The sequence below is a fragment of the Furipterus horrens genome, unplaced genomic scaffold, assembly GCF_987537825.1.
Source record: "Furipterus horrens unplaced genomic scaffold, mFurHor1.1.pri manual_scaffold_7, whole genome shotgun sequence".
Classification (NCBI taxonomy): Eukaryota; Metazoa; Chordata; class Mammalia; order Chiroptera; family Furipteridae; genus Furipterus; species Furipterus horrens.
This window is the reverse complement of record NW_028327177.1, coordinates 28,753,556-28,777,581: the sequence shown is the minus strand read 5'-3', so window position 1 is coordinate 28,777,581 and position 24,026 is coordinate 28,753,556. Positions and strand designations below refer to the sequence as shown.

Below are 24,026 nucleotides of genomic sequence, written 5' to 3'. Positions count from 1 at the left end.
ACAACGATCCAAAGTAAAGATGAATAGATGGTTAGTGGAGGAATTGACCTTCTAATGAAAGACTACACAAATAATGGATCTTGGAGTGTAATTTTCATCTTTGCCAGTCTTATCCTTAGAAAATTACTGTCAGTCTGCACCAGTCCCCCTATAGCCTTTTTACTGTTAAGAGATGACTAGAGAAAATTTATTGTCTTGTCATATGGTGTTTTTTAAATGTACTTTACCATTATGAAGCAAATGGTATTTACACTGTTAATTATTGGACTTATAATTAAAAAAAAATAACATTTCTTCTGGGGCGTGACTTATATTTTGGCCGATTCTAGCTTTACACTGTAATTCAGTGAAGCATTTGTCCACCTGTTTCTTAATTCTTTCATTTATTAACACAGCAGTTTTTGTGTGCTTAATCATGCCCGATGCTAGGGTGGAAGACATAGCTCCTGTTCTCAAGGGGGTCATAGTCTAGTGGGGAGAAGGCAGAATTTAAACAATCTAGTGAGGTAAGCACTTTAATTAAGGTGTGTAAAATTATTCTAGGAATAACAAGGGAGCCACCAGAAAAAGCATATGTTTGTTAGACAGGGGTTGGCAAACTCAAGTCTGTAGGGCCTAGGATAATGACAGGGAAATAAGTGAGGGGCACATGGAATGTCATGTGGAGCCCAGGGGACCTTGGTGAATAGCAGTATTGCCCTATCAAAAGAGGTAGCTGCTTCTTGGCTCCACCCATGAGCATGGGGGCCGATGTTGTCCAAACCCACTTCTTAGGGAAACAGATTTGTATGTGCAGGGTCCAGACTCGGAAGCGTTGTCATTGGCATTCAGAGGATCTGAGAGAACCTGGCCGACTCCCTTTCTTATTGTTTAGACCTAAAGAGTAAGAGCTGTCCCCACTGGAAACCAGCTGTGGGTACTTGATTGTTAATGCTACAGAAGCATCTCAATATCTCCTTTGGTCACTTTTCCAGGTGAGACAGGAGAAGAGGTTAAAACAGAGAGGGAGAATGTAAGTGAAGGAGCTGGAACAAAAGAAGAAGAAACGGGAGAAGCCGTGGGTCTTTCAGCAGCCACACAGATAGGTATGGCGATGGAAGGGTGATGGACAGGAGTGCTACCATAGAGGACAGAAAAATGGAGTGAGGCTGTGGTTACATATCTTAGCTTTCAAGATCTACATGTTTTATACAGCGAGTGTGGTTATCATGTTCTGGATTACATTGCTCCGTAAAACCACTTAGCTGGGAACGGTTTTCTTAGCTACTTAGAATATACTTTTAAAAAGACAGTAGTCGGCGCCAATGACAACTAGGGTTTATGATCGTTTAACAGTTTGAGGGTGTTTTCTTCATTGTGACAATGGGTCCATTCAGTATAGAAAATGAAACCCTAAAATGAAAGTATAAACATTTAGGTATAGGTGGCTGGAGGAAGGAGTTAGTAAACTTTAGGGAGCTCAGGATAATCAAGTCACACAGTTATAATTACTATGAAATGAGAATGAACAACAAAACGGTGCAAACTCCACCTAGGACGTCTCTCCTGGCACAGAACTGGAAGCTAGTAGAAACCTTAGGAAGTATGTCATTGAATTACCTTCGCCCCTTAAGTCTGTCTACTACTGTAGAGTCTTATTCATCATGTTAAATATACTAACAAAGTCCTTGTCAAAGGAATTCAAACTCTGGTGCTGTTGCAAGATCAGGCATTTACACAATGAAAGGCTACACATTTTCCACGTGCCATTCTGAATCTGTTGATTTTACACTTATGTGAGGTGTCTCAATTGCTGTTACCCTTGACATTAAAGTTATTTTAAATTAATTGACTTTTAAATGTGTTTCAAAGGCAATAAATAGCAAGAATTAAAACCTAGGTTCGTTGCCCCTGTGGAGTTATTCCTTGGGCCCAATTCTTTTTTAGATTATTGTGATTCAATATTAGGCTTTCGAGGTGCAAAGGAGCTAAGAAATCACTATTTTAAAATCACTTATAATATTTCATTAATGTTAAATGATGCACTGTAGTAGAAAGTCACTTTTGAAGACAATCTTGCCCACCGTTGAGTGCCTGTGTTTATGAATATCAGGATAGAATTATGTTCTGGAAACATTTGGTTTCTTTATCTTATTTGTAAATATATACTTTTAAGATTATTGCTTACCTTCTGTAGAAAATGATTACTAAGTTGACCTGTAATTAAGAATATAGGATATAGTTGGAAGAATGATCATTTTTATCCTAATATTAATTCATGTTTCTGAGGAAGCCAACAAGCAGAGATGCTTGAGTAGGTGACTGCGTGCAGAAGCTGGATTGTGATTTTATTGACAGCAAGGGCCGGTGTATGTATCTTTGCATTCAGGCATTTAGCTCCTTTAACAGACCATGAGAGATGCTTGATAAATATTTGTTGAATCAATAAATGAATAATAAATACCAGGGGTTCCCATTTATCTTTAATTCATTAAAAAAGGATATATTTAAAATATGCATTTATGTCACACTAACATTTTCCTGCCAAGATTGCTCAAGCTCAATAACAAGCTACATATTTGGTATAATGCCAAAAAGAGCAATATTTTTAGGTCAGAAAGTTATATAAATCAGAAGTGACATAGCATCTTTTAAGCTACATTTTGTAATCCAAAGGTGTTTTTTTCTGACCAAAAGGTATTTTTATGTAGATATCTAGTAAGTAGAAAATGTTAGAGTTTAGTGTAAAATATGAATGATCACCTTAAAAAGTGGAATTATACTTTTATCAAGTACTGAAATAGTAAGTAGGATTCATTTACTTAAGAGGTATAAGGTTCATTCTCCATTCTGTGAATTTTTTTCAATATCTAACATACGTTAGAGACCTATTCAGAACTGACAATTGGACTTTTTCTCAAAAACATTATTATATAGTTGTAATGTAAAAGTTTTCAATTTTTTAAATTAATCCTGTTATTGTCCATTAATGACTAAAGTCATTCTCAGAAAAAATTTAGAAAGTTGTATAAATTCATGATACTTTCTATACTACTGCCTTTGGCTTTTAATATGGTTATTAACACCTTTTATAGAAACTGTTCTTATTCTTTTAGATATTAAATTTTTATTAAAAACTTACAAAGAAAATGAAAATATCCATAATATTTGGATATTCCAAAACTGAAATATTCCATCTAACTAATCTATTAAAGTTTAAAAACAAAATTGAAGTAATAAATGTCTATAGTAAAACTAAAATAATACAGAAATGTATAAAATAAGTATTGAACTTCTCCCTCCCATATCCCTTAGTCCTTCTACACAAAGATAATGAAAGTTTTTGTGTATACTTCCACAAGAAGGTAATGTCTATGCCAGGCTATATATATATATATGCTAAAATATAAGTGTATATTTACATATCCATATTTAAAAACACAGATGACAATTTACATAGCCTTTGTGCTATGAAAAGTGCATGTAAAATCATTATCCAGTCTTTCCTGTATTAGATTGCTTTTCTTTTGCGAAGTGCATTCTGATGCTAAGTCCCTAGTCTCTGAGAAGAGATGATCAGTTTTGCCCTCAGATTCAAAGTGTGGAAGTTGGACAGAAGGCTTGAACTGTTCATAATGAATTAATAGAAAAACTACCATCAGGCTTAGATTTTTTAATCCTGGGTGCTGCATAGCCACTTTGTAGCCCAGTTTGTATTATAGTAAGATAATTTCAGTATTTTCTATTCTTAACTGGAGGGAAATGGTGAACCAATGGTCTGCCAGCTAGCAACCCCTGTAGGGAGAGAACGTTTGCATTTACCAGGAGAGGGTAAATTCCCCAGTCCAGACTCCAAAACCCTTGGCCAGAAGTGCTCTGTATCTGGCCTCCTGGGGGACCCACAGGATAGGAGCATGTGGTCAACCTGTGACCTTATTGCTTTTCTCATTTGAACTTGAGTAAGAACTCCTAGAAAAGCTAAGAGCCTTTGAGCAGTCAAAACACCCATATGACTTTTTTTAAAAAGTCCTCACCCAAGGACATTGTTTTCATTGCTTTTTAGGACGAGAGGAAGGGAGAGAGAGAAACATTGGTGTGAGAGAGAAACACTAGTAGGTTACCTCCCATACATGCCCAGGCTGGGGATGGAACCACAACCTTTCGATTATGGGACGATGCACCAACCAACCAAGCCACACCGGCTAGGGCCCCATAGCACATTTAACAAATACTTTATTCCACACTTGGCCTTGGATTTGGAATGGCTTTTAAAGGAACATGTTTTTTCCACATTTAACTAATCAAAGAGTGTTGGATGGTTATGGTCAAATAACCCTAGTAGGATTGTATCTGTGCTCATTTGGAAAATGCAATAGCTTGTGAGAGCATCTAACATTACAAGCATCTCAGTTTTACAGAGGTAATTTGGTGATCTAATTAATTCTGAATTGTTTCACAAATGCCACCATAAATCCATCCATGTAGTCCATACACATCTGTAAGGTAAAAGGAGAATGATCCTCTTCTCTTTCTTTCCCCACACCAAACAGCAGGGCATGGCTGAGTCTGAAAAGTTGAAAGCATTTACTTACAGGATGTCATTTAATCTCAGACTTTGTCAGCTCCTCTCCTCCCAGAGTTTATAAAGTTAATGAGCATTTGGTTATAATCTCAAGGTTGTAATTGCAGAGACAGAATCAGTGTAATTTCCAAAAGCAGCTGATAGGTGTGGAATTTCTCTTTTGAGTTGTTACTATTCCCAAAAGTTAGGGAACTCCCTGGTAATACTAATTCACAAAGAGTAAATTGTAGGCCTTTATCTTTACCTCAGAAATAGCATTCAGCTAATTTGTTGAACAATATTTGAGATATTGCAAGCTAACAATAATTAGTATCATTTCTGTGCCTAATGAAAGACATCTCCAGACATCAAATCCAGGCTTTAATAACTTTTAAAGGTGGAAGAAGGGCCAGTCCATATTCTATTAATCTAAATTACCCTTACAGTCTAATAATGTGCTACTGGCATGAAGAAACAGCCCACACTACCAACTGTTGGGATCAGAGATCTGCAAGCCTCAACAGTTTCTAGAAAATGAATTCTGAGAAACCACTTACACTGATACTAATTTTAGTTTGACATCTGCCTTGCTTTATTTTTCTTGTAGAATAGATAGTTCTCAATATTTTCTTAATAAAATAAAAGTAACTGTCATTGGCCTTGGTCAGGTAGCTCAGTAGGCTGGATTGTCGTCCTGACATGCTAAGGTCACAGGTTCGGTCCCTGGTCAGGGCACATGCAAGAAGCAACCAATTCAGTGTGAGGGAAAACTAATAGTTTATTTCAACTTGTAGTTATTTAGTGGATCAGTATGGGTTTGCCTTAAGTTTTCTAGATATCACAGTTTGGTTAAAAAGCTCTTTGATAAAAATAACACTACTTTTATCTAAGTACTTGAGTGTGACCTAGTGATTATTTAGGTAATAATTGCAAAGAAGGACTCTTTTATTAAAATAATTTTTCTTAGTACAAAGTGAATACATGTTCATGGTACAAACTTCAGAAAATATAAACCTTAAAAGATGAAATCTAAATATTACACACAACCAAATATCACGTTGATGTGTATGAGGGATTATTATTATTATTAGTGCTGCAATAACAACTATTAACAGAACTTTAAGTCTATTGAACTGCTGAGAATAGCACTTTTGGATTTTCCTCACTGGAGTCTATTGGAGTGAGTAGTAGGTTAAAGAGAATGTTCCAATAAAACTTGCTATATAGTAAATATTGATTAGTGCTATAGGGAGAGCAACTATGCCCAATTATATTAGCACTTAGCTGACCACAATTTATGATAAATAATTTTTTGATATCTTAGGAAAAAACACTGAAACTAAATATTTTGTTTGGAATTATTTTTAATACTTTTGGATTGCTGACCAAATGTTAGAGAAAAGACTGTAAGCTCTTGAGAGGGCAGGAAAGTGCCTTAAAGGACCTCGTACAGATTCAGCGTTTTGTAAAGACTTGTTGATGACAAATGGTCTTTATTCTTATATAATCATGAAAATTTCCTCAGTACGGGATATAATTGGCTGAAGGGGAGAATATGGCCAAAATTTTAATAAAATTATTTTGTACTGCTGGTTCAATATTTACAATTTTGATTGAATAAACAGAAATAATAAAGTGTTTGAAAGCTTTCCTCAGTATATTTTTATTTGAGTTTTATTACAGGAACATCTGAAATTACTTCTGACTCATTATGTCCTTCAAAAAAAGAAAAGCATTCTTTAAATTTCACATTGTCAAAGGTAAAGAATATGACAACAGCAGGAAAATATGGGTGACTATTTTTAGACATCTTGAGATCATTTGTTTAATGCTAACACACTTCAAAGAGATTGCTGTATCTGTATGTTTGAAAGGCTAATATAAGTGTTCCGTTTCACAGGTAACAAAATCTAGTGATTCTCCTTTAGTGTGGAGAGAAGACTCAAAATCCCAACCCAGCCACTAACAAGTCAACTAACTTGGGTACCAGCATTTTATTTCCAGCTCTTAAAACACTAGGTTTTGAATTTGAAGTCATGGCCTTTCTATAACTATGCCCCCTTGGCCCAGCCTAGGCCGAATATCTAATTTCCTGGCTACAGTGCTTGATTTAGGAATGAACTGCTAACCTGAGCTGGACCAATCAGAGGCTTCTCTGAGAATCTCCTGCCAGAGATATCAGGAAATGATGTCCTTTTGCTGAGGTCAGTATCCTGGTAGTCTGTATGTCTGGGTCTGCATCTTTTCCTGAGGCAAATGGTGCCATGAGGTTTCTGTAGCATGCACACCTAAAGCCAGCTGTACTCTGGACTTCTCTGACATGAGCCTATGGATTTCTTTCTTTTTTTTTTCTTTTGTGCTTGCTTATACTAGTTGGAGTATGTACCATTTTCAGACTGACTTCTTTCACTTAGCAACATGCATGTCTCTTTGTGACTTGATAGCTCATTTCTTTTTATTGTCAAATAATAGAAAGCCTTCCATCATCATCTCATCGTTATGTGCCAAGCATTATTCTAAGTGTTTTATACATATTAATTTATTTAATCCTTACAACTTTATAAGGTAGGTACTAGTAATATCCCCATTTTACAGATGAAACAAAGGAGACATTTTACAGAAGAGATACAACAAAGAACTTAAGTATCTTGCCCAAAGTGGTGGAACAGGATTTGTATTTTGGTTTGTATAGTCCATGCCATTAACCACTATACTATATTGCTTCCTGCAAAAATGTCTAAAATAATTTTTAGCACCTAATCTTATTTTATGAATTCACAGTGCTATACTTCCTAACTTTAGAGACCTTATAGTTATATTTTAAAAAATTTAGTTATATAAACAGCATAAACTTCTTGACTCAGCACAATATTCCATATGACGATTAATAATTATTAAATACTGCTGAACAGTGACAGCTTCTTTGAGCCTTTTTATATGCTAGGCAGTGCTAAACACTTTTCATATATATGTCATCTTAATTCTTATGGCAGCCCTTTGAGAAGATGCAATTATTATCTCAGGAAACTGAGGCTTAAAAAGGTTAAGTAGCTAGTTCAAGGTAATAGAGCTAAGTGGAAGACCTGGACCTAGAACCCCCTTGGACTTACTCCCAAATCCAGTCTCGACTGCTTTTAATATTATCTTTTGGTTGATTGAGCTCTTAAAAGTAGCATGACATTTCTAAAAGAACCTGAAAAAACATGTATATAAAAGGATGTTATCTGTATATGTAGGAATATTACGGCAGTATTGCTGTAATACGTCATGTGTCCCATAATGACATTTTAGTCAATGACAGACCGAATATACAACTGTGGTCCCATGAGATTTAATTTAATGGGGCTGAAAAATTTCTATTGCCTAGTGAAGTCATAGTTGCCATAAGGTCGTGGAACAATGACTTACTCGTGTTTGTGGTGATGCTGGTGTAAACACTCCCACTGTGCTGCCAAACATATACAAGTACAGTGCAATTGTGTATAGTACATAATACTTGAAAATGATAATAAATGACTGTTACTGGTTTAAGTATTTATTATCTATACTTTTTAATAATTATTTGAGAGTACACACTTTCTACTTATAAAAAAAAACTTTGCTGCAAAACAGCGTGCTGTGTCACACCGGCAGCAACCTCATACATCTGGTGTTCATTACATCTCTTGATTGCATCGTTTCTCTTGTGCTTGATTTAATCTCATGCTGTACATGCTGCACAGGCTTGTAGCCGAGGAGCAAAAGGCTACACCATGTAGCCTTGGTGTGTAGTAAGCTAGGTTTGTATAAGTGCACTCTATGATGTTTGCATGATGACAAAATCGCCTAATGATAGATTTCTCGGAATGTATCTCCATTGTTAAGTGGCACATGACTGTAAGTTTGAAAACAACAAATTGTTTGGAGAAATGGTTAAATCACCTAAGGTATATATCCAACACAAAAAAGACTCTGCTACAGTTTTAAAATTGGGTAGATCTATATGTATTTATATGGAAGATCTTCAAGACAGAAGAGAGTATATATAGAATCATACAGAGTGGGGCACAAAAGTAGGTTTACAGTTGTGAGTATGCAAAGTACGGAGTTTATTCTTGTTTTATTATTAATTACTGTATTATTTTCCATATGAATAACTGTAAACCTACTTTTGCCCACCCCTGTATGCACAGTAAAGTTCCATTTATGTAAACAAGCCAAACCAAACTTAGACAATCAGGTATGTATGAGTAGAAAACTATCTGCTGGTTATGTTCAAAACTCTTAGTCGTGGTTCTCTTTGGGGAAGTAAGTGGAATGGAGAGTGAGTGAAAGAGACTTACTTTTCAATCTATATAATTTTGTGTTCAAATTTACTCTACAACATGGAGGTATTCATGTAGTAGTTGTCTAAAAATGTTAAAGACTTTAAAGAAAAAACACAAAATGGTAACACACAGTCTGATTACAACAATGTAAAAATGTACGAAGTCAGAAAAAAGTTTGGAGAAGAAAATAGTTGGTGTTTTAACTTCACAGTCTCCTACCTCTTTTTTTAAAATTTATGTATTGTTTTTTCTATTACAGTTGTCCTACGTTTCCCCCCATTGCCCCGCCGCCCCTCTCCCACAGTCAGTCCCCACCCCTTTGTCCATGTCCATGTCCATGGGTCATTATACTAGCTCCTTAACTGGACACTTTCCCTTCTTTACTCCTCCCTTCCCCTTCCCCCTCATCACTGTCAGTCTGCTCCTTGTTTACTTGCCTCTGGTTCTATTTTGCTTGTTTGTGTTATTCATTAGTTTCCTGTGTGTTACCATTTTGTGTTTTTTCTTTAAAGTCTTTAACATTTCCCCATCTTTAATTAGATAATGTACCCTAGTGTAGAAATTAAACTGTTAAAAATAAGTGGACAGAATCACACCAAGGAAGATCTGCATGTCTATTTTATTTCCATTAGAAAAATGTTAGCTATATAAAATTTTGGTCCACTTTTTTCTTTACCTCTATCATTCAAACTTAAGTCTTTAATTTTGCTCAAGTAAAAGCAGAATCATACATCTGACATGAGAATGACATATTGCACAACATTAAATTAAAATGATTTAATTGAACTAGGTATACTCTTTTTTTCTCACATAGAGCAACATGAATGCATAAATGAAATGTATAGTATCAGTAACTGGATTCATCACCTCATTTTCAATTCACATTCAACTCCCCTTATTATATGGTATTTCCATAATACTTCAGATATTTTAGCCAGTCTTACATTTTCCAACATTGATTATAAAAATTAAGATGTTAATTTAAAAACATTTGGAAATTCCAGACTAAAGAACACTGGGCCTACTTAAGAGTCATGCTGTTGTGAGAGGGCCTTGGACAGCTATGGATTCAATCTCAACGCGGCCTCCCTGGAAAAAAAATAATGAAGCAATGTTTGGATCATTTTTTAAAAAACTAAGAGAGCTCCATAATTCCTACTAAAAACATAGAGCAATACAGCATCTTTAATATTAAACTTTTCAAAGGATAGGAGAGGGAAACATTCACTAAGAACTTTTCATAGGCCAGTGTTATCAGGCTAATCATGTTCATATACATTAGCTCATGGATTCTCACAGCAGCTGTGTAGGACAGGTGTTCTTTCCTCAGCTCAGAGATTGATACACTGAAGCTTAGACAGGTTATTTAACCTGTCCCAGGACACAAAGCTAAATGATACAGGTTCAGATCCACATCTTGTGATTCCAAGTTCAGAGCTCCTTCTTCTGTACCCAATACCTTAATAAGTTTGATGATATTGATCATTCCAAGGAACCACCACTTAAAGGAATTAAAATAATCACTCACAAATCTGGCTCAATTTATGTAGTCTCTAAGTAACATAAAAACACTATAGCTGCTATTTTTTTTCTTACAATGTAAGTACTCTGATTCTGCTGTGTTCATGTGTGGCCTTAATTTTTAATTTTCTGATTTTTAAAATTTCTTAGGTTTCTTAATTTTTCCACCATGCATGTAATATTAGGTGTTTCCTTTTGGACTTTAAGTCCCTGGAAGGCTGGGGTTATTTATTTTCTTTTTAGAAATTTCCTGCTACATTGCTGAGTATGTTATATTTAGAAAATAATGTAGATATTTAAAATTGTGTACATTAGTAATCTTAAATATACTTACTCTGGGCAAAGCAGCAACCTGGTAAGCAGCTCTTGCAGGAAAATTACTCTTGAAATCTAAATTTTAAAAAATTTAATTTTAGCTTTCAGACCCTGTATATTACTCAATACTGTATAATCAAGACTCTGGAAAGTGCTTCACAGATTTCTCAGTTCTTAGATATAAGCAACACAGAGAAAAAGAGGCTTACATCCATGTTTGCTTGATAAAATATTTTGCCATAAGACTCCTATGATATATTTAATACTTTCTAGAAAAGAAAATGAAAATACGTACTCTGACACTTTAATCTTTTTTGATATGAAAGAGGTTTTGTTTTTAAAGTTATACTTAGAAAATAATGATCTAAATAGAGAACAGCTGCCCATCTCCAGTAATTCTCACAGGTGCTCTCACTGCTCACTTCTTCAGGACAGAGTAACTAATGATGCTTTTTCCATGTTGCACCTTTGCCTCATCTCACCAGTTGGCAGGGACACCCATGTTCCCCACTAAGACAACAATGTTAATAAGTAGAGATAACATTTACTGAGTGCTTACAATGTACCGGCATCTGTCCTAACACGTTTATATGTTGTATTAAACCATTTAAGCATTCCAACAGCCCTGTAAGGTTTTATCCCCATTTTGCATATGAGGAAACCAAGGTATAGAAATGTTAAGTAACTAATCAGCTAATGATTCCGAGAGAGTCAGAATAGAGATGGTGGCTAGACCATATCATAGCAATAATACTATCTGTATTAAAAAAAAAAAAAATTATTAGGAGGGTTTAAAAGCCTGAGAATGGTGTAACATGACTAAGCTTCAGGAAAATGGATTTGTAGGGATACAGTATACTATTCGAAGGAATACAATATAAATGTCTTGGATTTTTTTCATGGAGGTACACTATAGGTGTCCTATCAGACTACTCATACTTTTAGGATAAGACCTAAGACCACTTTAGCATCGCCTCTCACTCTTAATTCATAATGCACACACTCATTCAGGTTAATAGAGTCCTCTTTAAAATAGAAAATGTTAATGAAGCCAAATTACTTACACTGTTTGTAGATTTCATTGACAGTATTGAAGTCGTTTATGTCAGCCAGCAAAACAGTTGTTTTTACCACTGGAAGATACATACATTGTCATTATGTTTAGCTATTTGGTCTGATCCAAAACATTACTTAAAAAACAGTATATGATTCTATGACTGTCTTGATTAAAATGGGAGTGAAATTAAAACTATTTTTAAAAGCAACAAAAATATGGCACGACATATTACTAGATGCCATGTGTTCTTCAAAAGAACCGAGAAATATCCAACAGAGATTGAAGTAATGTGAAGTAGCTCACCATTAGTGTAGTCACAGCCTGCAGCTTTCAGAATTTCACCGATGTTTTTAAGAGCCTGTGAACCAAGGCAAGGAAGGCCTAAGGCATTGATGTTATAACAAAGCTTTAATTCAATTCAATTAATCATCTTTTGCGAATACCTCCATAAATAGCTTATGTTGCAGAAAAATTTTCCCTTTTTAGGAAATTATACTCTTTCTAGGCCACCACTAAATAAATATAAAGTAAATCACACTAGACCCATACAACTAAATTAATATGAAAAGGTCTACAACATAAATTGTTACATGATGAAATAAAACCAAGATGCAGAGCAGCACGCAGAATAAGTTACCATCTGTATGTGTGTATGAGGATATATACATCAGAAGTTTTTTTGGAGGATACATACATCTATGCTGGTATAAGCATTGGCTGTCTCTAGAAGGGTACATAAGAAACTGATGAAGGAAACTGGAGAGGGGGGTATAAGGGAGGGAGACATCTTTTCCTTGTATATGCTTTTTATAGCTTTTGAATTTTTGGCCCTATCTATGTATTACCGATTTATATTATTTTTTAAAGAAAAAATATCATCCAATATTACAATGTGACTAGTAGAGAGGAAGAATGAATTAAAAAAAATTAGGAAAGGATGGAAAACTGTTTTTCTAAAGGCCAGACTGCCAAACTTTATATATATATATATTTTTTACTTACATTTTTTTTAAAGGAAAAAGAACTCTTTAATAAAATCAAATATTATTTAAAAGAAAGCATGTTTTAATGCTTGCTTGCTAGTTCATACTTATGGTAGCGAAGTCATATAGCATTAGGAATCCCAGAAACTATTTGTTTTAGCTTATTGGACATTGAGAACTTAACACATTCTAGCACTGAGGAAAAGACTTCAACCCAACCTTTTTAGGTACAAAAGGAGAAAATGTCTCATCACATTTCAGGCAGATTCATTCCACTGGAGGAAAACCAAGAAGCAACTCACTTACACGATTTAACTAGCTCCTTATGGATGGACATTTAGGTTATTGTCTGTCTTTGGATAGTCCAGAGGACTCAGTGAATGCATTGAATTATAATTTAGTTCTAGTTATTGGATTAGATTGTATTCCCCAATCTTATTTAGAAAAACATACTGCATGTAATCTGTGATAGTTCTCTCTCACTCACAGGTGTTGACCTTTACTTCTGTGGTGGTGGGGTTGTTTGTACAGGTCAGTGGCCCTGAAAAAAATATTTCCCAATCCTCATGGAAGTGGCAAGATGGTCACCTTGGAAGGAACAATCTTTTTTTGTTTGTTTGTTAAACAATTCATTAAGTTTCCAATTTTCTACTGACATATAATTGTCTTAAATCAATCAGTAAGTAACTTAAAAAGCATTTACAGTATCTGGTAATCTCTATAACAAATCAGCCAAGTGGATTTTTAATACTCCTCAGTATTAAAAAGTAGTAGAGAAGAAAACCCCAAATGTGGAAAATTACTTACTTGTTTAGCTTCTTCTGCCACCCCTCCAGGCACAAGCTGTCCGGTTGAAGGGTCTATGCCTAGTTGTCCTGAAATGTAAATGGTCCTGTCCACTAACACAGCTTGACTGCAATGAACAGAAATCCAGTGTATAGATAAAATATAAATATAAAATGCACTGCTTGAAGGTTTCTTTGGTAGGACACAATAAGCACAAAATGTAAAATTAAAAGGTTAATAATTGACTTGATTATAATTAAAAAGTTGCATGTTGAAAAACATCTTTAAGAAAATGAAAATTGAAAAACCAAAATAAAAAAAAAAAAAAAAAAAAAAAAAAAAAAGAAAATGAAAACCCAAGTCACAGATTGGGAGAAAATGTCTGCAGAACATATATCTAAAGAACACTTATAACTCCGTAATACAAAGAAAAATAACCCAGTAAACATGGGCAAATAAAGTGTATCCAGTTTGATTATGTACCCTTTTCATTGTTGCTACATGGGGAAATATATCAATTTCCCATTGATAAGGATCAAGGAAAATTCACCATGCCATTTGTATTTATACAGATTCTAGTTCAAATGGAAAAATATTTTAAAATACAATAAAAAAGGAAGTAGGACAAAAATCATGTATCCTTTGACCTTACTCTAAAGGATGAATATGCAAGGATAGAATACAAAGCCATGATTTTTCTAGCCTGGCAAGGTTCCTGCTAATAGAAGCCAGAAGTGAACAAAACTGAAGAAGCCTCTATGTCTGCCCAACCAGAAAACATACTGGACAGTGTGCATTGTTTTGATAAGAAGGTGGCTTCATTTGAAAAGGCTGGAACCTTCCCTACATTTGCATTTGCTCCAACACAAAAGCCTAATTTTACAAAATCTTGTGAGCAAAATATGATCAGTGGCCTTGGTGAGGCTCTCTGAACTCTGAATGGTTTGGGACCAGAAGCAGAACAATGAAGGCTTCTTTCAGACAACATTGTTCTTCCAGAATCATCGGCATTTTTTCTATAGTCTCTCAAATCAAGGTTTTAAAGGAATTGAAAGTTATGCCATTTTCTTTCAGCATGTAACTGAATGAAATTCTGATGTTTCTTAGTGAAGGTAGTTTCTCTTTTTTATCCTTTAAAAACATGCTGATGCCATCAAGAATTCTTGTTTTGCCCTGACTGGTGCGGTTCAGTAGGCTGGGCATCATCCCACAAACCGAAAGGTCACCAGTTTGATTCCCAGTCAGGGCACACGCCTGGGTTGCAAGCCAGGTTCCCAGCTGGGGGCATGCAAGAGGGAACCGAAAGATGTTCCTCTCCCTGTCTCCCTCCCTTCCCCTCTCCCTAAAAAGAAATAAATAAAATCTTTTTAAAAATTCTTGTTTTGTGAACCCATTTTGGAAACCAGGAAGACCATCGAGAGATAAAACAGTGAAAAGTGGCCTGCCGTTGAAACTACTGGAGTACCTGGTAACACATCTGGTTTTGCTGCTTCGGTGAAAGAAGCAGCCCACAGGTCGCAATGAATCATTGCTTTTACATTAGCATTAAAGACTGTGCCAAGGATCATGACAGAAGTCCTGTCCAATGTCTTAAAAGTCATTCTCTATCCTTTGAATCACTGCCTTATTAAGTTTCCCTTGAGAACTGGGAGTACAGTATATTCTGTTACAGATAAGTTCACTGATTCTCCAAAGAACAAGTTTCAGTACACTGGTGAACTGATTCCACTTGCTGCTCATGTAACTTCATGAATCGGGGCACTCAGAAACGCTGTAGCAGTTTTCTGGATTGTCAAAGCCACTGGCCCGTTAAAAACCATTCTGCTCACTATTCCAGGGCTTTATTCAAGAGAAACAGCAGCACCCTTCTAATTGATGAAGAGTTTTTGTGGAATTAATTTTAAGTTCCTTTTAAATTTAATGTTCCTTCTAATCTAAGCATCTTTTTTTAAGTTGGGAGCATTTAATCTGTTTACATTAATGTGTTTATTCATATACTTCAGAGTTATTTGTTATCTTATTTCAACTTTTCTGTCTCATGCTTTGATTTTTCCTCCTCCTCTCCTGACTTCTGAAGTATTGTTTTCCTTATTTCTTATTTTCTTTCTAATTTAGTAATTACTAACTTAGTAATTACTCATGTTTTTACATATTTTCCCTGAATTCTCAAGTTTATCCAGCTTCCTCTGAATAGTACAAGAAGGACTATATAGACTAACTCAGCTCTCCCTCCTGTTATTTCTTACTATTTTAGTTCCATTGTGTTTTCACTTAATCTCTTCCCCAACCTTCTAGCCCCCATCTCTGTATATTTTTAGTTTCTTTACAGTCAGGGCTTATTTAGATTTACTTACATGTTTTTTTTTGTTGTTGTTGCATACACTCCTTATTAGGTATATTTTTAGTGTTTTTATTTTTATTTTTATTTTTTTTCCAGCAGGGGCTTAACAACACATTTTTTTACTTTGACCAAAAACATCTGCTTTGCCCTAACTTTTGAAATAGAATTTAGTTGGGTGTAGGATTAGAAGTTAGTTTTTCCAGCACTGTGAAGATTTCTCCATGGTCCTCCAGCATTGGCTATTGGGAATGTGATGTCTGCTGTCAGTGAGGTCTTGCCTTTTTAGGAAATGCTTTCTTTTTGCCTTTGATGTGTTCTGCATTCAGTACAACACAAGGCTCAGGGCATACAGCAAACAACAGGGTAGTGGACAGAGTTTTCTAGTCCTCTTTTCACCAGCTTCTCACTGTAGCTCCTCTAGCCTCTGTGGATGGGTCTCTTTCCAGTACCTCAAACATACACCTAAGACACCATCTTCTATTTTTAAGTGAGAATTTAGAACCCTAGCGTCTAAAGCCTGTATCCAGGCCTCCTATCCTCATGGGCTTTACACATCAGCTCATTCTTTTGGCTCTGATTCTATTTCTCTGTTTGTTTCTGACACCTCGGAATCTTCCTTTTTGTCTTTTCTGATTCACCATTTAAAATGTGTTTAACAGGAGGAGGAAAAAAGTGAAAGAGCCTTGGAAATGAGAGTTATTTTCTACTGGATTGAAGGCTTCTGAAACAAGGAGACTGATTTCTCCATCTTGGATTTCCAGAGTGCTATTATAAATGTTAGGTGAAGTGTATAATGTGTCCAGAGCTCTAAATCCTGATTGATGAATGGTCTGCTTAGTCTGCCAAAGGATTTAAAGCACTTTTCTATCTATGTGTAAGTCATGAGGGCCTCTGGTGGAGCCTTTCTCATACCAGGCACAGGATCCTGCCTCATATGATATAGTTCTGGTCTTCCCCTAACCCCTGGGGGATGCCAGGCTGCAAACTGCTTGAAGGCAGGGGCAGTGTCTCCCTGTCTCCAGCTGTGCAGGGCCTGGGTGGTTCCTTACACATAGTGGGAGAATAATAGCTTCTTGTTGATGTTTTGCTCTCTAACCACCTAGTAGCTTCAACAACTTTGGCTGTCAATAAATTATCTTTCTTGGAGGGCCTTCTGGCTTTTAGTGTGGGTTTTGGAGAACGGAAGCAGGTAAAATTAAACTTGGTAACAGGATTTGGAAAGTTGAGGAATTCTCCACTACCTGGCTTTCACCCTAGCCCACAAACAGATAACTACTGAGTCTACTAATGTGTCAGCCTTTCTCGGTTGAACAGTACCATCAGCTAACGGTGTTTCTATTAACTGTTCTGTGTAGAATCAGGCTACCAGCGGCTCTTTGAAAAGTACCTTTAACTCTCCCCCTAGTTCAAGCCCATATGCATTATCATTGATCAAAAAAAAAATATATATATATATATTTTTTAGCATAAAAAGGAACTCATTTAATTCTCAGAAAATTAAAAGTAAGCCCTGGAACTCTGACAATACCTGAGCTAAGTGAGTTATCTCTTACACAGTACAATATTCCCTCACTTATCGCAGGTATTAAGTTCTAGACGCCCCCACGATAGGTGAAAATCCACGAAGTAGGAACCTTACATTTATTTTAGTATTTATATATATTTTAAGGCTTCATAAACCCTTCCCACACACTTATAAACCGTTCCCAGTCCCTTATTAACCCTTCCCACTCCCTTAACCTTTTCCACACTTTTATAAACACTACTTATGTTCTTAAACATATTCTACACTCTTAAACCTATGTAACTTTAACAACATACGTATACACTACCACAAAATCCCGTGATATAGCGAAAAATCTGCGATAAATAATTAAATGTAATATTTAAAAAAATCTTGCGCTACAGTGAGGCCCCGATAAGTTAACCGCAATATAGAGAGGGACTACTGTAAATTAGTAGAAATTGTTCACAAAAGTAATTGGATAGTTGACTCTTCCTGAGCATAAGAATCCTAATAGCCACAGACAAGTCATTAGGCTCGAGAAAAATTTAAAGTATATTGTTCTACTTCCAGGTCAAAGGGTAATAACACCATTCAAAAACATCCTAGTAATAATGCTCATATCATAATTATGCCACATGGACTACCACTTCAAAACTGTACGACTATTTGCATAGTGTGCCAGCAAAATGGAAAGCAATGTAACAGCGACCTGATGTCGAAATTTCTCAAGGTTTTGTCCTGAGGTATCCCTGAAATGTGCTGAGCTGATTAGCTAATTAGTGACAACACCCCATCCAGCCTGATGCCAGGGACTGAAAGTTCAACACATCTGAATTCCTCTTGGAGAAGACCCAGAATTTTCAGAAGTGGACTAACTACAAACTTCCTGAACAAAAAAATCTTGTTTCCAAATAGTTATAAAACATGTCTAAATTCACTCTATCGGGATAGCACTAGTTAGATGGAATCTGTTTCTTTCTTCATAGAATATTGAAGATTAGTACCACTTCCAGTGGCCTTGTATTATCACCTTCGGATACACAAAAGCACATGAGGCACAGTGTCCCTAAAGGTCTCCCCACAATGAAGCTGGCTGATGGTTTTTCCCTTGTCATACTGGCATATTCATATAATGATTGCCTTCTTTTCTGCTTGCAGCTTTATAAAGATAGTTGACCTCCTCCTACGAGTCAACCAGGGATATTACTCTCATGCTTTCTTTCTTGGACAAAGTACATACTCGAGGAAGGTGTAGGCACCAGGCTCTATATCACTTTGTTTTTGTTGAGGATCACATTTGTTCTGAAGTAAAACCACTGGGCAGAAGAAGTAAAAAGATGACTTATTTTTACTTTTATTGTAACGCTCCCTTAACTAATCTTAACGTCTTCTCAAATTACTATCAGAATTCTTTTCTTAAAAGTGATCTGATCATGTCACTTCCTCTTCAAAAACATTTGATGGCTCTTCACTGCATACAAAATAAAGTTTCTACTCTTTAGTTTGTCATTGGAAACCATCACAATCCAGACTTTGCTAAAAGCTAATTTTTAGCAAGAGGAAAAAAAGGATTCAAAGTCCAACTCCTAACCAGTGTTTCTCAAAGTGTAGGTCATACACAAACACTGAATCACAGTAAGGAAATGATTCCTTTTCACTTCTCTTTCATCATCAGAAAAATGGGGACAGTAATAGTAACTGTGGGTACAAAGCACTTAGAACAGTGCCTAGGGCTGAGTAAGCATCAATAAATGTTAGCAATTAGGACTTCAGTCCTCGGAGTACATGGAGAAAAATAATAATTTTTAGAAAACAAGGTAAAGAAACCTTTCACTTTTAACAAAGAGAGAGCAGGCCTTGGGTTCTGAGCCAACTGCAGGATCTACCTAGAATTTAATAATTGTTTATTTACTTGAGGTTTTTTAAATTTTTTTATATTTTTTACTGTTACCTTCTATTGGGTTTCTATGAAGAGTACTGTTGTAAAGTTTCCTTTTTAAATTTGTTACATGAAATGAGCCATCTGAAAGAAAAGTGTTAAATAAATTAAAATACAGGTGGTACACAGATTTAGCAAATGAAGAAAAAAAAAAAAAGAGTAGAAGTGGTACTTAGATTACCAAAACTTCCTCCGGAAAATCTTTATGCCATGCATTCTTCTACCTCTATGACTCAAGTCATTCCCTCTACCTGGAATGCTCTTCCCCCCATGGCTTCCCGTGGAAGTCCTTAACAAAGTACAGTTGACCACTAGACAATATGGCAGAGAGGGGCGCCCACTCCTCCAACAGCAGAGAATCCATGTATAACTTTTGACTTCCCCAAAACTTAACTACTAATAGCCTACTGTTGACCAAAAGAAGCCTTGCTGATAACATAGACAATTGACATATATTTTGTATGTGTACTATATACTGTATTCTTACAATAAAGTAAGCTAGAGAAAAGGTTATTAGGAATATCATAAGGAAAATACATTTAAAAAAATAGCTGCATGTTAGTGGACCCATGCAGTTCAACCCATGTTTTTCAAGGGTGAACTATATTTTAAAAATCAAACTTTACAACAGTATTGTAAATGGCAAACTCAACCTTCAAAACCCAATTCAAGCACTACCTCTCACGAGGAGCCTTCCTAAATCTTTTTCTTCCTTTGCCCCAAGTTACCATCAATTTCTTTTCCTCTTTTGCCACCCCCACTCCCCACCTCCTGTACCCCCTCCCTTTGCATTTTATTTCTAACCCTACTATAACAATTACTGTTCTGCCACATATAAGTGCTATTTTTCATGACAGTGTGGTGTAGAGGAGGGAGCTAGGACCTGTTCAAAACAATCTCTGGCACTTTCACTTACAGACTGACCTTGGACAAGTGCATTTTGAGCTTCAGTTTTCTTTTTGTAAAATGGGGTGGGATTTAGAGAAGGTGGTTCTCAGGTGCCTGCCATGCAGCATGCACTAAATTAAAATGTTTCTTTTTTGATTCTTATACATTTTTGTATCCCTTGAAGTGTTTGGCAGATGGTAGGTACTCAATACATGTCTGTCATAGTTTAAGTGTTCCAGTCGTAGTTCTTTTTACAGTGAACAGACATTATAGATCATTTAAAAAAGAAAACATGGAAAACAGGTTACAGGATATACTTAAGAAAAGAATTCAAAACAAAAATTATATTAGGAAAATAAAAGTATGTAAGAATGCATATAAGATCCAATAGTTTTAAAGCTGAGACATTTTAAGAAAATAAAATCTTTTTAAAAAGGAATAAACTTTTCTATCTAGCAGCGCCTCCGACAAGTGGAAATAAATGAACACAGGATAGACTTTCTGGCCAGGATACATATATTTAGCTAGAGTACATGGGGCAATCTTAGAAATGATTTCATTATGATTTGTATTGGACTTTGTTAGTGGGAAATAAGCATGAGCAAATGAATTAATCAACATCACAAAACATTTGTATGTTTTCTGTCTTGAGTAGATGTGCAGGGATTAGCTAAGCATCTGTGGACGGGATTTATTCCTTTGAGTTAAAAGAGGGTTTGCCAAACATTATGCCAAGTCAGCGATTTTCAGTCAGTCTGCTGCAAGACTTTTTAAAACATGCAGTTCCTGACTATTTAGTCAGGGGCACTGACCTCTTTTCCCTTAGATTGTCAAATAAAAGTGACAGTAGTCAATATAACAAAAGCAATCTGGTGTGAATGAATCAACATTATGCCTATTTTTTTCTCAGATTCGCAAAAACTATATTTTTTGGTGTGCCACAGAATTCTAGCAATCAGTTTACATGTGCCAAGAGATGAAAGATTGAAAATCATTGTTCTAAGTGAAAGAAGTCAATTGCCAAGGACCATATATTATAGAATTCCATTTACTATAGGAAATGTCTACAACAGGCAAATCTAGAGAGACCCACAGGAGTTCAGTAGTTGCCAGGAGCTGGGGGAAGAGGTGAACGGGGTGATAAAATGTTCCAAGACTTTATAATGGCAATGGCTGCACTGCTTTGTGTGTAAAAATAATTGAATTGTACACTTTAGAGGGCTGGGTTTTGGGTGTATCTAAATTACAGCTTGATAAAATTGTTATTAAAAAAAAGGGGGGGGTACTTCAAAAACAAACCACTTCTAACCAGAAACTTTCTGACTTGCTGGCTACGTAGCGAGATACCCCAGGTCTGGGCAAAGTCCCCGGGAGCGCAGGGTCTCCGTCCTATTGTGCTCCTAACTCACTGTGGGTCTCTGGGTGCGTTGCCCCCTTTCTCGGCTTAGGTTTCCTCGCGTTTGAGTAGTATGCCGGAGGAATCCTGAAGCCCAACTCAGCTCTGATCCCGGACGGTCAGTCCCATACCCATGACCCCCCCAACCCTGGGGTCCGTCCACGTTCCACATGCCTAGTTACCTGTAGGGACCAATGGCCGCTGGGGCTTTCGCGGTGCTGATCACCTTTCTGATTAAGGACGACATGGCTAATCCTTTTCTCGTCAGGATCCTGGGAAAGAACAATCCCGTACACTACCTTTTGATTCTCACTCTACTAACCCGCCCAGGGTCAGCCCTACTAAAACACGTGGCCAAGGCCCGTTCGCTCGGCATTCTGGGAGTTGTAGTCTTTCCGCCGCTCCCGGCCACGTGGAGGCAGCGCCCGCCCTGGCGCATGCGCCTTCCAGCTCGCTCTCCGCGCACGTCGCTTTGGAGGACAGTGTGGCAGACTTGTCATTTTGACTTGGGGAGCTCTAGCTTTTGCCTCCAGCGTCAGGCAGGTAGGTCGTGAGGGGCTGGTGGTCACTAGGGGAGAATGTGTGTGTGTGGGTCCCCGCCTGGCGTTGGCACACTGCACTCCCCCTCCCCCCTTCCGATCTTCTCTCCCTCAGACCGCGCTGACCTCCTCTTTCCTCTTCTCGTTTCCTGCTGCTGGGCTCTTCTTGCTGCCTCGCACCTCCTTCGCCCCTGCTCTCCACCTCCTTGAGTCTGTCATTTTGCTAAAATTGCCACAGCGGAGGGAGGCCGTTCTGGAAATGAACTTGCCCCCGCCACCCCACCCTGACGCAGCCATTTTCATCACATGGCACACATAAACTAAATACTAAAATTCTGTGGCACACCAAAAATAATTTTTTTATGATTTGACAGAAATAGGTACAATTTTGATTCATTTACGCCGGATGGCTATTGTGTTGGCTGCTGTGATTTTTTAATTTGACAGTCTAAGGGAAAAGAGGTCAGTGCTCCTCACTAAACAGGTCCTACATGCTTAAAAAATTCGTGCGGCACCCCCGTGGAAAAATCGCTGCCCTCAGGCAATAAGATGGTTGGTTCATTCTGGGGAGGACCCCGCGGAGATCTGATCCTTTTCCACCTTCCAGCCCCTCCCTTGCTCCCTGCTCTTGAGTGCTTCTGGAGCTTTTAGAGGTCTTTATTCCTTCCCCTTTGACCGAATTGAGCCCTAGTGACTGGGCTCTGATTTCAAAAAGGAATACGGTGTATAGCGATGTTGGCCTAGCACATGACCCCAAGGCCCTTCTCTCAGCAGATACTCGGTCTTGCGGTGTCGAAAGGGGGTGGTACTTAGCTAAATATTTTAAATTCTGTTTATAATGCATTATAGCACGCTTCACTTCTTCATTTATGCATGCACGTGTACATTTAACAAATATATGTTGAGCCCCTACTTTGTGCAAGGCATTCTGCTAGGTGCTGGTGATGCAGCAGTGAGACAGGTAAGATGCCAGTCCTACTTTGCTTCTAAAATCTAATACAATAAGAAAATCCTGTTTATTCCCCCTTGTTTGGTCCTAACATACTGCTAAGGTTTTGACTTTTCCTACGTCTGGCTCAGAGCTTTTTCTTTTTTTCATAATGTCATCTAGTACAATTGTGAAATATTTACATACAGGAAATACATGTTATTAAAATTATTGCTTAGTTCTTTACAGTTAGGGCACATATTGTAGGGTATGCAATGGTAAAAGTTATATGTCTGCTAAGTTATGTTATTAGTGAATTTTATTTCAAAGTAGAAAACAGGTGTTTGAAACTATTGAGAAAAAAAGGGGAATGTCAAGTTTGAGAATTACTGAGTAAATCCATCAGGCTCCCCCAGCATTTGTCCTTTATCCTTCCTTCAAATTGAAATCTTTTTGCTGTTACAAATTAAAGGTACATTTGGCCTCATCTCAGTAATAGAAATGAAAACATCAGTAATTTATGTTCAGTTTTTGTAGAGATTATTGCATCAGAATAGTGCGTTATATATTTCATTGGTTCTGGTGACTCATGTTTCACCTAAGAATTTTGATTAAATGTTTTTGCTAATTTTATTTTATCATGCATAAGGAATCTTACCTCTTGCCTCATTTTTCATTTTTTCAACAGACTTTTTGCCATGTCAACATTGGTGTGTGACTTTATTGGGCAGTGCAAACTGGAATGTGCTAAAGTCTCTTCCAACAACAGTTATTATTTTTCTATTGAATCATGTTTTTGGTGTTAATACCATTTATGGCTCCCCTAGAGATTTCTCTGGTTATGAATTCCTGCTGTAAATAAATATTATGAAAACATGATGACATTTAATATCATTAATCCACCTATAATAAAGACTTGTTAAATACTGAGTCACATAAATATTTATTTTTATTTTTGAATGGGAATTCCCTTCCCCTG

The 24,026-nt window shown here is 36.7% G+C and overlaps 1 protein-coding gene across 1 annotated transcript; it reads right to left on the bottom strand.

Annotated features, from left to right (window-relative positions):
- Positions 1–9,447: 9,447 nt before the first annotated feature.
- Positions 9,448–21,894, bottom strand: RIDA (reactive intermediate imine deaminase A). Its single transcript, XM_090282785.1, has 6 exons — positions 21,763–21,894; positions 13,531–13,636; positions 12,044–12,098; positions 11,748–11,816; positions 10,703–10,758; positions 9,448–9,936 (listed from the first exon to the last, which is right to left on the bottom strand). Exons 1-6 carry the CDS (start codon positions 21,825–21,827, stop codon positions 9,880–9,882), a joined length of 408 nt encoding a protein of 135 aa, XP_090138911.1. The 5' UTR covers positions 21,828–21,894; the 3' UTR covers positions 9,448–9,879.
- Positions 21,895–24,026: the final 2,132 nt, after the last annotated feature.

Excerpts from the sequence above, each read along its gene's own strand:
- RIDA (XM_090282785.1), bottom strand. The coding sequence starts at position 21,827 with ATGTCGTCCTTAATCAGAAAGGTGATCAGCACCGCGAAAGCCCCAGCG. Across the intron at positions 11,817-12,043 it reads AGGCTGTGACTACACTAATG|TGGTAAAAACAACTGTTTTG; the intron begins GTGAGCTACTTC and ends TGTATCTTCCAG. Across the intron at positions 10,759-11,747 it reads CAATGAAATCTACAAACAGT|ATTTCAAGAGTAATTTTCCT; the intron begins GTAAGTAATTTG and ends TTTAAAATTTAG.